Raw genomic sequence first — 15446 nt, 5'->3', positions numbered from 1 at the left:
TTTGGGGAATGCAGAGCATATATTGGGCATGAGGATTCGTAGAGATAGAATGCAAAAATTGCTGTTTTTATCTCAAGAAAAGTACATTGGAAAGGTATTGGACAGATTTAAAATGGCTGAAGCTAAGCCTTTTGGGGTACCCTTACCTCCTCACCTTAAGCTTAGCAAAGCCAATAGCCCAAAAGATGACGTGGAAGCAAATGCTATGAAGGGAGTCCCTTATGCATCAGCTTGTGGCTCTCTTATGTATGCTATGGTTATTACTCGTCCAGACATTGCTCATGCAATGGGAATTGTTAGTAGATTTATGTCAAATCTTGGCAAAACACATTGGGAGGCTGTGAAGTGTATTCTTAGATACCTCAAGGGTACACAAAGAAAGTGTATTTGCTATGGGCAGGGTACACTTAGTTTTTGCAGGGTTATTGTGATGCAGACATGGTAGGTGACTTGGACACTCGTAGATCCACTAGCAGGTATGTCTTTACAGTTGCTGGTGGGGTTGTTTCTTGGTGTTCTAGGTTGCAGAACATTGTTGCATTGAGTATCACTGAAGCTGAATACATATCAGCTACTGAAGCTTCTAAGGAAGCTATATGGTTGAGTAGACTTGCAGAGGATCTCGACATGTCTATGGGTATTGCAGTTTTGGGATGTGATAGCCAGAGTGCTGTGTATTTGGCTAATAATGCCATGTATCACTCACGCACAAAGCATATAGATGTGCGATATCACTTCATCAGACAGATTCTGGAAGATGGTCAAATCACATTGACCAAGATCAAAACACAAGACAACCTAGATTAAAACATAAGACAACCTTGCAGATGTTCTCATTAAAAGTCTAAGCAAAGCTTAGCATGAATGTTGCATCCTACTAGTGGGAGTTAGTTAGAGGTTCACTTCAGACCTTTAAGTGGGAGGTTGTTGGGATAAAGGTCCGGTTTAACCTCCGTGTATAGTACACACACATTATTTAGCTGTACATGTGAATGCATCCTTATGTGCGTTAACTATAAATACACTTTATTTTGTGTACCAACACATTGTTGGTACACTCATATCGCATCGTACTTTCACTCTCCTCTCTCTCTCTCTCTCTCTCCAGCCATCACACTCTCGCTCACTACTCGAACTTCTGTCACTCTCAGTTGAGCTCCAACAAGAAGCTTCTAAGGAAGCTATTTGGCTTGGCTATTTGGTCAAGGATTTTGGCTTTTCTTCACATGCTCCAATGCTTGGTTGTGATAGCCAGAGTACAGTATGTCTGGCTAAGAATGCCATGTTTCATGCATGTACCAAACACATAGATATTTGGTATCACTTCATTCGACAAGTCTTGCATGATGGCCTTGTCACACTGAATAAGGTCAAAACCCAAGATAACCCTGTGGATGTTCTCATTAAAAGTCTTGCAAAGGCTTAGCATGAGCATTGCATTCGACTAGTGGGAGTTGAATAGTTTAAAGGTACCACACCACTTCAGGCCTTTAAGTGGGAGGTTGTTGGGTGTAAATTGCCTTTGGTTGTAAACTCCCATTAATCTTGTGTGTATAAAATTACGGGTGTGAACACACCCTTTACTTGCACCCTAACATATAAATGCATTTTTATTCTTTGTGTACGGGGCAACACACTAGTACACTCACATTCTGTTCCCTCACTCTTAGCTCTATTCCTGCTCATTCTTGTCTCGGACTCCATAGCACTCTCACTCAATGTGAAATATTGACCCATGGACTCTTGTGCCTCTAGGAGAGTATGAATTGAAGAGTGTGTTGTGCTTTGATGGATCCCAAAACACAGCAGACAGCCTTGGTCCTCCATGAATGTTTGGCAACATCGAATGCAACAGCGAGGAGGTGGATTACTGTTAGATGGGGATAGTTAGGTGAAGAACGCACAAATGCAGGCTGGAATGATGATGTGGCAGTCTGCTAGTAGCTGCAAACTGCAAAGATAGGCAACAATGATGCATGGCAGCACATGGAGCAGCTGGAACAGCAAAACGTAGGTTCAACAGTCCATGTGGCTGGCTGACGACAGCTGGCAGGTCTCAAACAGTAGCACTTGATGATGGATAGGTAGTAAATGCAGGCTGAAACAGGAGCCTATCCATATATAGATGGATGTGTCCTCCCAAATTAGGGTATGGCTTATGGGACACAGAGGCTGGCGACAACTTGCAGGTCTCAAACAGCAGCAGTAGATGATGATAGGTAGTAAACGCAGGCTGAAGCAGGTCGCCAGCTGATGTAGAGGGCTGAAAAGTAGGTGCCGATAGTAAGCAGCAGTGGACAGCAACTCGAACTAAGATATCCTCTGTGCGCAGTGTGAACAACAGAGTTATGGCACCAACAATCTGCAAAAACGAGATTAAGGCTAAGTGGTAGGCAGCATATCTATTTATAGATGGATGGGTCCTCCCAAATTAGGGTATGACTTATGGGACAAAGACATTGTCTAGGATCATGTTTTTAAAAGATAAAAGTTTGGTAATTTTGAGTTTGGGGCTGTTATTAAGAGCTAATTAAGTTTAGAATGCATTTTTAGCTCAACATGTATGTCTTATAGCTCAAAATGACTGTTGACATGTGAAGCACAGTATATCTGATTGCTGAAGATGTCCTTTACACGGACTAGTACATAGGAAACATTAGAATAGCTCGTTTTTCTAGAAGTCCATTCACGGCACACAAGCTTTTGACATGCTTTGTGACTGCTTGATTTGTGACAATCCACAGCACATAGGCATTTGACATGATTTTGTGAGTGTTTGCCATTTGGTTCGTGACAATTCATGTGAAGCACAGTATATCTGATTGCTGAAGGTGTCCTTTACATGGACTAGTACATAGGAAACATTAGAATAGCTCGCTTTTCTAGAAGTCCATTCACGGCACACGAGCTTTTGACATGCTTTGTGACTCCTTGGTTTATGACAATCCACAGCACACAGGCTTTTGACATGATTTTGTGAGTGTTTGGATGTCCTTTACATGGACTAGTACATAGGAAACATTAGAATAGCTCGCTTTTCTAGAAGTCCATTCACGGCACACAAGCTTTTGACATGCTTTGTGACCCCTTGGTTTGTGACAATCCACAGCACACAGGATTTTGACATGATTTTGTGAGTGTTTGGTCCGTGATAATTCATGTGAAGCACAGTATATCTGATTGCTGAAGATGTCCTTTACATGGACTAATACATAGGAAACATTAGAATAACTCGTTTTTCTAGAAGTCCATTCATGGCACACAGGCTTTTGACATGCTTTGTGACTGCTTGGTTCGTGACAATCCACAGCACACTGACTTTTGACATGATTTTGTGAGTGTTTGGTCCGTGACAATTCACCATGGGTTACAGAGGTTTGAGATGTTCTGATTTTTAGTTTTATGTCCAATCATGTGCGTATCCTTGGAGAATGCAGGAGACATGTGTTAAGCTTAGCAAGATATAGGTTAACAAAGGGTCATTAAAAGTTGAATCACGTTCGATAGCATCACCTAGTTTGGATTTGTACTTGTGTATTCATATGTCATGCGGTGAAGAAAGCATTCAATATTTTCACACATGTTAGGTGGTGATTTGGATTCATTACTGCTTCCATAAGCAGTTTCTTGTGCCGCCTGTGTGCCATCGATTGTGTTTGCAACAGACATGTGCATGCGTGTTTGGTTGTTTGTGAAACGCAAGTGTACCAGTTGTATCGTTAGGTGTGCTTTCAATTTGATGCATGTTTATGTTTTGACTTCTGGGTCTGTCTTGACAAGTCTGCAGTAATTAGCAGTTTTTTTTTTGTTGTAAGTTGTCAGCATTGAAAGTCTACATACTTCATGAATGTGCCTACAGTTTCTTGCTAATATCAGTAAGGGTGTATACTGCATGTAGTTGTAGGTCTCAAAGCAAGTATAACAGTGATGACTGGGGCATTCAGCATAGTCATTTAACACATTTCTCTGAGTATAAAAAAGGCAGGTACTCCTGTTCGTGGTGCCTGACCCTTTTTTGGGGGGTTTGGGATTGTGGGGGGGTGGGGGGGAGTGGCAGGTATTAGGACTCCAGGACTCCTGCAATGTTCTGTCTGCCTACTCTTTGCAGCTGGTTTTGATTCAGTGTATGTTGATTGAACAAGAGGAATCACTGTTTTAGAAATGCACTTGAACAAGTCCATTGCATGTACTGGATAACAGCCTAACAAGGCAACTGGTCGCCCTTCAATATCTTCAGTATCTCTCATTGAAGGAAAAGGCAGGTCAGCCTTGTTGACAGAATAGATTGAGCCTTCAGAGTCATGGGACAATTACTATTGGTCTCTACTTTTATAGAGTATGTCTTAAACCTGTGTCTTTTGATTTGAGGATAATCCACTGCTCTTCCTTGATATACTTGAGGACTGCATCTTATCACTGCATGGTGTATTCTGCGCCAACACTTGCATCAGGGTAGTGAAGAGATTCAATTTTCAATGCTAATTAGATGAATACTGATAATCATCTTAGTGCTACAATGTTTCTTGTACAAATTTGTGGGAGTGCAGCCAGGTTTGCTTCTAAATTATGCCATAACATTGACCTTGTTATCTGCGATTGATGCAGAAGAAGCTGCCAATGATCAAGCTCATTTGAAGGAGGAAGCATTACCTTCAGAAAGCCCAAGGTTGAATGGATTAAATGGATTACAGACAAATGCAAATTTTCATTCTGATAGCAAAGTATCTGCTCCTCAGGCTGAGATGGCAGCTGCACTGCAAAGAAAACCGGCACCCAAGTACAGGTTGAGGAAACACCATTTACGTGCAAGGATAGTTGTTTCTTAAATCCGCAACATATACATGATAAAGCCTAAATGCAAAATCTCTCTGCATTTACTGTTCTCTCCCAATTCTTTTGTTTCACTAGTAAATAAAGTAACCTTGGATGGATAACTTGAGCAGTATTTGTTAGAAAAGGGTTATCCTGTGGTTGATTATTTCTATCATCAGACATGACTTTTATCAGAATGCAAACGAGGTAGTGGTGGAGATATTTGCTAAAGGATTGAAGCCTGAAAATCTTAATATAGATTTCGGGGTGCAAAGTGTAAGCTATATTCCTTTCTGGGTTGCTTTCCCTTTATGTTTTCTGTTTGCCTTGAATGATAGGTGGTGTGTTTGTTTTCCTTTGCCTCCAGTTAAGTGTTGTAATTTCGGTTCCTCCAGATACTCCTTATGTTTTCAACACCAGGCTTAATCAAAAAGTAAGCTCTCTCTCTCTCTCTCTCTCTCTCTCTCTCTCTCTCTCTCTCTGTCTGTCTCTGTCTTTCTGTCTTTCTGTCTTGCCCTGTGCACACACAACAGGTGAGGTAATTTGACCTATGACACATTGTGTGGAGCTTAGTTTAAAGTGATTTTGTGTAACATATCTTTTTATCCTTAAATAACATGTATAGTAGTTTTCATTACTAAGACTATCCCTCACCTAACAAGTTGGAGGCCTTTGGTGGTGTGGTGGACGGCTGTTAAATCCTAACTTTGTAGATGCCCTGTAGGACATGTGCATTGTGTATAAGCAGGCGTCCATAATGCACATGTGAGAAACAGTGGATTTTTGACCATTCAAGGAGTGATAGTCGTTGGTGCCTGTGTAGTTCAGCAACTCAGCACACAAGCTGTCATGATAACATCCATCCAGAAATCTTTAGGCAAAGATTTTCCTTCAAGCATGCGGCATGCCTCTAGCCATTTTCAAAAGTGATCTATTTGTGCTCAACGACCCAATCATACTAGGGTGTATAAGGTGTGGTGCACAGATGTGTGGTTCCGGGAGATAAAAGGACTGCATCCTGTCGTTGTAAAATGTACTACCCCCTCATGAAGAGTGACTAACTTGCAATCACTAGTGTTTTGTACCATAGCAAGGAAATTTTGAAAACAAGCAAATATGTCAGGCCTTGCTTTAAGGCCAAAGGCCCATGTGTACCAAGTAGAGTTGTCGGTAAATGTATGTTGTCACAAAGCAGAGATATTCCCCAACTGATGGTGTCAGACAGACTTGCATCTATCATTATTCACAAGCTGAAATTGTGTGTGCAGTGTTAGCACTCCCATCTCTAGGGAAGTTGGACCAATACACCTTGCCAAGTAGGCATCTGTCACATGTCTTTTGAGATCTTGTACTTGGTGGTGTATCTGGTATCTTGTAATGCCTATGAATCTAGACATGGCTAGTGTTGACTGTAGTTGAAGCATCAAGCACACATGCACATGCATCTTCCCAATCCTATTGCAACTGCTATATAGTGGGAGGCGTCATGACAGTAGTTACAGATAATGTAGCTTTTGATTTAGCAACAGTAAATGTATTATTGTTAGTTGAGAACGCCATACGTGAATAGGTGCCTCCCAACTCTGCGTGTATAATGGTATGTGGAACCAAGGTTTTACTCCAAATCGTATGGGAGATCATTATCATCATCCACTCCCATGGCTGCCATCCATCATAATACTCCTCAATATCCTATGTAGGATCTACTCCTGTAGTGGCCTCCACTCATCCTCATCCTCCTATTGTGCTGCATTTTGGTGTGTCATGCAACTCTTGTGCTCCACCTACCCGCCTCCTTTGTTTGTGGATCAAGCTAGGCTCCCATATAGGAGCACCATACAAGCGTGGTACGTCGAACAGCCACAACTTTGTCCTCGGCTCTTGAAGCTATATATGAGCACATCTAGACTCTTAAGGTACTCATGGCTGTATACCCTTGTGTCAACCCAATTCACAGCTGCCCTGCCCTCCTTATGCGAAACTTGTTAGCATTTCTTATATTTAATGCTAGTCATCTCTTGGTGTGAGCTCGGTTAGAGCCTGATGGAGACATTGGAGCTTTGACAACCCTTGCATTTCAGTTTTAGCGTGTTCATGCTGTCAATTAGTGATCCAGTTCAGCGCGCTTCGTTTTTTTGCCACTTTCAGGCTGCATTTACACTGGCAAGGGCAGGCAGCAGCATTTCAGCATGGCCAACTGCATTAATGCAGCTGCCAGGGCTGGTTGGCCAGTTTTGGGCCTGGCTGGCTATTTATACCTGCCCCTCTTCCAGTTGTTGTGTTTATACTGGCAAGGGCAGGCAGCAGTTTCAGCATGGCCAACTGCATTAATGCTGAAATGCTGCTGCCTGCCCCTCTTCCAGTTGTTGATCTTTTTGCTCATCACAATTGCTGCCAACACACTCTCTTTGCAGCTTGCATTCTTAGCTGTCCATCAGCCTGATCTGGTGCCCTCACTAATCCCTGCAACTGTGTGCAGGGACTAATCATTCCTCTTTTTATTCAGCATTCATTTTCAGTTCATGCAGCCTATTCCTTCCATTGTGTGTGTTCATCTTAGTTTATTCCCTTCTCTCTCCATGTTGATGTATGTCTTCCATTGCACACTCTCACATGGTATCATGGTCAAAAGAGAGGACTTGGAGCATCTATGAAGAGGAGACAATATCTTGTTTACTGTGATTTTGCAGGATCTTTGTGTTTGCAGGCATTCAACATTGGGTGACTACTTCAAACTATTGATGACAGCTGTTCCTAACATAACACAAGTGTTTAGGCATTGTTTGTGAAAGCAACGTTCCTCCTTGGAGAGGGTAGTGATAACCTGATTTAACAATAATTACAGCAAGTAAATGAATCACATAAACTGAAATGCACACTTTCACACTTAATCTTGGACAATGGATAGCTTGTTGACCCCAAAACCAACATCCCTTGTGGTATTTCTATATCTTCAATTGCAAATGGATGGAGTACAATTGAGGTTTACTAATCTCCTCTACTAATCCAAGTGCCTATTGCTATTATAAATGACTAGCGAGCTTTCAAACTAATTTGCCCCTTGGTTTGTTTGGGGAATTGGTCTTCACCCTACAAATTTAGCCCCAAATTTGATATTGCTTGGTTGGCCTCTTTAATCTATTTGAAATTCTTTAATTTTAGTTGTTGAAATTTAAGTCCTAGGCCCTCAATTTTAAGCATGCATCTCCAGGTAGCAGTCAAACCTTGATTTCTGCTGTAAATTAGAGTTTACAACAGACATAAACCAAAATCTCCACCTTTGATCGCTCAAATGGTTGGATTTTGTTGAGATAACTTGAGAGATGATTGAAGGGTAAGAGAGAATGCCGAAGAGAGAGGAATTTGATAGTTTCATCGTGAGAAAGGGCTAAAATTTGCTCCTGCCATGTTCACACAGCCATGGAAGTTAATCTTCACTAATGGAACACCTTGAATATAGTATTGTTTGGTTGAAACAACCCTCAAATGGTTGTCATCTACTATTGTACTCTCTTCTAGCATGTCACTAGCTCCTAGTGGTTCTCTTGCTGGCTGGAAATGACTTGTCAACTGTTGTAGTAACAATGTTAGCCTTCTCTCTCTCCCTCTCTCTCTCTGAGCCTCAAAAACGTTTTTCCCACTTGGACGGGTAAGTTTTGCCAAGTGGCCGCCTTCCAATTCACATTTTCAGCATTATGTAGCTTATTGAATTAAATTTTAGAATATTAATTTTAAAAATTAACTTCATAGCAGTCAGAAAAAAAAGTTTAGAAATGAAACATCAGAAGCGTGTTTCGTAAGTTTCTTTTAAGAGGGGGTAAAATAAGAAACACGAGTTTTTTTATGTAGGGATTTTTAATAGTTTTAACTGGGAAAAGAGGTTCTAAACCTCTATGGAACTCTCTCTTAAACAAAGAATGGCTAATTGAGCTTGAGTGATGATAGAGTCAATTGAGAATAATACATTACACGTTACATATCCATGATCCATTATTGACTGGTCGCTTATGTCAAAGTTAGTCTTTGGACAAGCTATACTATGGTTTATAACTCAAAAATTATGATTCATACATATCATACAAAGAAAATTGAAATTAACATGTAAATAGCCTATCTATAATATGGACAGAGTCAAGTTGCAACATCATGATTCTCATTTCAAAACAAACTGATAAAATGTCAACATCAAGAATGAATTATAATATATCATAAATAGCTCTTAAATGAGACTAAAGTCATATAATATTTAAATCTCAAGAGAAGAATAGATACTAAATTGACAAAGTCCAATAATTAAACAAAATCACAAAAAAATCAGTCTCTCATCCAAGATCTTGAGCCCTCACGAGTCATTACATATCATCATTACATCTCAAAAAAAAAATCATTGTGGCTCCATTTGCATTTGTTGGTCCTAGCAGGCCACTGGGTAGCCAACAAGCACCCCTTTTTGATGCCTTGGCCTCTCTTGGGTGACCAGTTAGGCTTAGTTGTAAGATAACCATAATCTTTGTAGTCTTTGTAAGCCATTGGGTAGCCTATATGCACCTTTTGTCAAATGCTCTCGTTGCTTTGGGTGGGATGCCTTGGGGTAACAATTGGCTTGAGCTTTTCTTCTAGTTTCTTTCTGATTCCAATTTTGGGTATGAGAGGAGCTAAAAATGCATTACAAATTAATGAGCTCTTTTAAATAGTCCCAAAACATATAATCATTAAAACTTTCATTAGAAAAGAAACATATTCTTAGAGAGTATTTGTGTCCCATAAGCCAAACCCTAATTTGGGACAATAATTCTACATCTTTAAATAGACAGGTCACCCACTGCTCAACCCATCCTTGTTTTGTAGGTCACATCTGTTCGCACCCATCTTGCTATTGACTGATTTACTGCTGTTCCCCTATCTCAACAGCGTGTAGATGCTGTCACTTGATGTTGATTGGTCTTCTCTTGCCCCTAGCTGCCTCAGAAGGTGCTCCAATGGTTGCAAATCAGACCAACAACACCTCCTCCCTCTCTCTTGCAGACTGAATGCACTAAAATGCATCTTTCCAGCCTCTAAAGATGTTTTTCAGTCTTGCATGGACATTTTTGAAAAGTGGCAACCTTCCCAAATGGTTTTCCAGCATTATCCATAATTAAATATTAATTTTCAATCTTTATATAATGAAAATTAATCTAATAATTATTTTGGTACCCTCAGAAATAATTTGACTGGCTAATAATTAAATTGGCTAAGTAACTTCCATTTTTGAGTGTCTTTGCGTCATCTTTAACCATTAGATTGGCATTAGGTACAGTTAAATGCCACTTCTCTAGTGTCACTAATTGATACTTATGGCCAAATGAATGACCTAGACCTGTGAGAATGGGTAGAGATCAAAGCTCAGCTGAGATTGGAGCAGACAGTGTAGAGTGTGAGAACATGACACCCAATGCAATAATTTGAAGTGTAAGGTGCAAGTACAAAGTACATCTCTTAAACCTTAGGCTGAAATCTGATCGGCATGTGTCCCTGTAAGCAAAAGATCATCAACATATAGACATATGACCAACAAGGATCCCCCCTCTTTACATACGTAAAGGGTAGACTCTGATGAGTTGTTTATGAACCCTCAGTTGAGTAAGGCATCAATCTTTGCATACCAAGCTCGGGGAGCTTGTTTCAAGCCATATAAAGCCTTTTTCAGCTTACAGACCAAGTGTCCAGATCCCTCAATTGCAAAACCAATGGGCTACTGTACATACACTTCTTCTTGAATTTCTCCATGTGAAAATGCAGTCTTTTTATCTAGCTGATGCACAGTCCATCCATAATGGGCAGCCAAAGCAGCCATAGACCTAATGGTAGTCATGTGGGAGGTAGGAACAAATGTATCCTCATAGTCAATGCCTTTCTTTTGTGCATAGCCCTTGGCAAGCCTAGCTTTATATTTGTCAATGGATCCATCTGCATTCCTCTTCAGCTTATAGACCCATTTTGTTCCAATGGCTTTCTTCTCAATAGGCAAAGACAGTAAATCCCTTGTTTGATTCTTTATGATGGAGTCAAACTCAGCTTGCATTGTTGCCATCCAATGCACACTATGTTGTGCATCCTCAAAACATTCAGGCTCCTCATCATCAACTATATGTGTTGCCATAACAAACTGCATGGTATGTGCACCATCATGCATACGAGCTTGCCTTCTAGTACGACCAGCAATAGGAGCATCCAAACAAAGATTGTACAAAATGAGAGTTCACATGGAGTGGAAACCAAAATCTGATCAAAAGATGAGGGTGATTGCCGCAAAAGGTTAAAAATACAGCCGAAAAAATGCGTGAAACAGCAAAAACGACCTGTACACATAGTCGCTCAGCCAGCAATCAAGATCCAAAAACCAAATGGAGGCTGAATAAAGCAATAAATGCAGCAAACTGACGAAAACAAGGTAGAATGCTGATGCAAGGTGAAAACACAAATTGCTCCATGGAAAACACAGGCTGCAAGCTGGAAGCAATCAGCAATAGGTTGCCTGATCAAATATCAGCAGAAACATAGATCTTGCAATCTAATAACATGTCAGAAATGGATGCAACAATGGTAGCATATGTGTATGCTGAAATAGATTGCTGAACACAAGAAGGAGAGAAAAGAACAACATTGCAAAAGTAAAGAAAATAAAAGAATTCTTGGGAATGCAATTCATATATCGAGACATGAGACATTAGAGATCCAGGTTGAGTCAGTGGTGGCTGTGAAGGCATTGGCACCGACTCCTCTCTCTAGCAAGGACCTGTGGGCGACAGATGAATGAATGATAACTTTGAAGGAGATTGAATAAATAGGCCAAAGAAATGCCATAAATGGCAGCAGGTTGGCCAACATAAAATGCTAAAATAAACAAATAAAATGCCTAAATAATTAGGATAATAGCTCGATGCCCTAGCCCAGTGAATCACATGCACAGACTCAATCATGAATTGACATATTTGCTAACAGGGGTATGTAGTTGGTCCCATATATTGCAACCTTCTTTAATATGGCCCTTAAGTACTCAAACCTATGGACAGGAACATGATAATCATCATGATTTTAGAATTTAAATTAAGTTAAAAGTTCTTGTAACCAAGTTTAAGCTTATTAAGGAGAGAAAGTATGAATAGGAAAGCCTCAAGAGAATGTCATAATTTGGCTGTATGAAAAGCAATGTGGTCGTGATAGTAGTAATGAGCCAAAGTTGAATTTGTCTTCTCTTTTTTTATTGGATCTTGACTTTTCTCAAGAGTATTTTGATGTTGAGTGATCAAGGATAAAGGTAGCATGCTAAGTATGGCTAATGACATAATTAATGTGGATGCCACACTTGTTACAGACGGAGATTTAGGCTCATTAGCTATTGTTGTTGTTGCGACAACCGTAGTTGGATCGATTTCCCTTGCATGAAGCCTCTTTCCGACATAATGATGATGCACCTTAATGTGCCTAGTGTGAGCATGGAAGATTGGGTTGCTTCCAATTGCCATGTGTCTCAGATTTTTAGTATAGATAGGGGTGAGTGATTGATGTTCCACATTGAGATCAACCAAAAGGTGTTTTAGCCTTACACATTCCAATATAGCTATAAATGTTGTTATGTATTTAGCCTCACAGCTAGACATGGCGAGTGTAGACTACTTGCTTAGGCAAGATATACATGAATCACCAAGCATGAAACAATAACCATTTGTGGCCATGAGTGTCCAAACAACCAGCACAATCATTGTTTGTGGATGCATGCAAGCAAAGAGAACAACCTGTAGGGTAGGCCTTATGACAGAGTGCTTTTGAGATATCGAAAGACATGTTTCATTGCTTGCCAATGCTTAGTGTTAGGGGAAGAGTGTCAAGCGAGAAACCCTAGACTAGATATTTGGCCGTGTATTACAGAAGTACAAAAGATAGCTAACCAGGTGTTGATAGAGTGAGCTATCAAAGGGATCTCTTACATCCTCAAGTGTAAATGTGCTACTTTTCTCAATTAGAGTAGAGTACATTGAACTGTATGACCAAGATCCGTAACATCAAATGAATGATGTAATTCAGCTTTAAAAGTTGCAATATGCATTTCATGGGGCCTAGTCAATAGCATATCATCCATATAAAGAATGAGAACCAAGAGATCATCTCCATTCCTGTAGACAAATAGTATTCTCTCAGCATGTGAGTTGCTAAAACCAAGAGCAATCAAGTGAGGATGTATCTTTTCGTATGCTACCCTAGGTGCCTGTTTCAAACCATAAAAAGGCATACACAACTGGCACATCTTGCTCTTTGGCCCTTTCTAAACAAAGGCACAAGGTTGAATAACATAAACCCCCCCCATGTAGCTCACGATTTAGAAAAGCAATCTTTACATCCAATTGATGCACATGCCAATCAAAATGGGTAGTCAAATCAATAATAATGTGAATGGTAGTCATAAATGAAGTGGGTGCAAATATCTCATCATAGTCAGTCCCATGGTGTTGGGCATTCCCTTTAGCAATAATATATGTGCCTTATAGCCATCAGTGCTACCATTAAATCTATATTTGACTTTGTAAACCACTTTGTGCCTATACCACACTTGTTAGGAGGCAAGTCACATAACTATTATGTGCCATTTTTATGTATAGAGTCTAACTTTGGTTGCATTGTTGTCATCCAATGCTTCACTCTGGGAAGCATCATAAAAAGAATTGAGCTCTTCATTACAAAAAACGGGCTGTTTGCTGTCTTGTGGGTTGTAAGGTGTTCCCATAAGGCATCCATCAACTATCTAGGAACATGTTTAGTCTCTTGAATGGCAGCTCTTTTTGTGAAGTGATGCTCAGGCTGACACTTAGAAGATATAGAATGTACGAACATGTTGACATTAGCATACCTCACGCTGCCAAGCCTATGGGAATCCACAAAAGAAACCTATATACAACCAATCATCACTTGACAATGACAAGTGAAGTTGATGGTTTATTTCTTGCATTTGCATATCGTAGATAAGAAGGACAGAGAAAACTTCTCTCAAACTGTCAAAGACTTAGTCTTTCAATTTTGGATGGATGAGACAAGGGTGTCCCTCAATAAAAAGGATGTTTATAGTAAAAGACGTGCTAGATTTCCATATGTAAAATATCTAGCCCACCTTTTGGAGGAGTCTTAGGTAGTGATTTGTTTTGTATATACTATTGTTTACAACCTGGTTTGGATGTATATTTTTCTCAAAGGCAAAACAATGGAAGTAGTCAGATAGTGATGTCCACAGGAGACACATCTTGAGGTTTGTGATCACTAGTTGGAGCTAAATGTGGAAGGGCAGTAGGTTAGAAACCAAAATGCAGCAAGTATGCAGCGGGTTGGAGGGCTAGAACTAGTTAACATAGTAGTAAATTAGGGTTTACTAGCCACCTCAAAAAGACTATTCAAAATTTAGGGTCTAGTGCTTGAAATTCAGCGGCTGAAATTTGGGGATCTCAAAGAGTTTTAAAGACCAGCTTGGCAACATTAAGTTTGGGGAAAATTTTGTCTTTCAAGAAGCAAATTGAAGGCCAATACCCAAGAAAACCAAGGGAAAAATTGAATTGAAGGCTTGCTGGTTGCTATGGACAACAAGATGTATTGAAAATTGAAGGAGATTAGGTTGGATCTTAGTGTGTACTTCAACCTTGAACAATACAAGTTAATGAAGTACCGTAAGGGGTGCCAATTTTGGGACCAATAGGGTTCATAGTCCAAGATTAAGTGGTAAAGTGCGTATTCCAGATTTGTCATTTTTGACAGTAAGAGACATTGGATTGTCAATGAGATTGGAGCCTAATCTTAGTGTATTTCATCCATAATTTTTAGAAGCTAAAGAAATACTGCAAGGCATATCAGTTTTAGTGCCAGTTGGGTGTCTATTGTCCAAGATTATTTAGTAACATTTGCGTTTCAATTTATGTGAATTTGATGCTTGATGTAATTAGTGTTAAACTTAGGTAATTACCACCCTAATTGAGAAGGATTGGCTGGTTTCATGGGTCCATTGCTAGGATATCATCAACTTCCTTAAATTGGTGGGCCCTTGGCACGTGATTGGAAGCTAGAACCAATGCTACAATGTTGAATTTGTAATTAGCTAGCTATCACAACAAAAATGTCTTCATATAGTGAGATGGGATCAAATAGTGATGGTGCCTCTCAAAATCATTGTAAGCTTGTAATTGCAAGTCTCCCCCTTGGGAAATATCAAGGTATGTACATGGGCTGTGCATAAATATGGTTACTTGCCTAGTTGTAAACTGCAACATTAGTCATCTCACTATCATCATGCATAGAAAACTTCAGCTGTGGATCCATAGGTGTACTCCTAGGTCTACAATTCTGCATGTTAAACCAATGTAGAAGCTTTTCCACATACTATGATAGTGACATGACGATACCATACTGATTTTAGGAGAACTAAATCCCCAAATAGTAATGTAAGAGGCTCGTATGTGACTTAGCATGCTCATCAAGAAGAGCATCTACTTCCAGATTTTCCATAAAATGTGCATGCCCTATCTTGTTCAACTGCTTGTTCCACTATTGGAGGCAAAATAGGATCAATCAAACGCTAATTTGGGGCAAGTGGAGGAGCAACAACTTGCTATAAT

General features: G+C 39.9%; 1 protein-coding gene across 1 annotated transcript in view; it reads left to right on the top strand.

The window, feature by feature from the left end:
* Positions 1–15446, top strand: part of SGT1A (phosphatase-like protein) — a 71465-nt gene that overhangs the window by 43274 nt on the left and 12745 nt on the right. The window contains exons 4-6 of the mRNA XM_087691409.1: positions 4606–4783; positions 4992–5088; positions 5180–5245. Coding sequence (XP_087547535.1) covers positions 4606–4783; positions 4992–5088; positions 5180–5245 — 341 coding nt within the window. The remainder of the gene's footprint in view (positions 1–4605; positions 4784–4991; positions 5089–5179; positions 5246–15446) is intronic.

Source organism: Lygodium microphyllum, chromosome 13, assembly GCF_053477565.2.
Source record: "Lygodium microphyllum isolate KBCC chromosome 13, Lygodium_microphyllum_v1.1.10, whole genome shotgun sequence".
Classification (NCBI taxonomy): domain Eukaryota; kingdom Viridiplantae; phylum Streptophyta; class Polypodiopsida; order Schizaeales; family Lygodiaceae; genus Lygodium; species Lygodium microphyllum.
The sequence above is the reverse complement of the archived record's forward strand: the minus strand, read 5'-3'. Positions and strand labels throughout refer to the sequence as shown.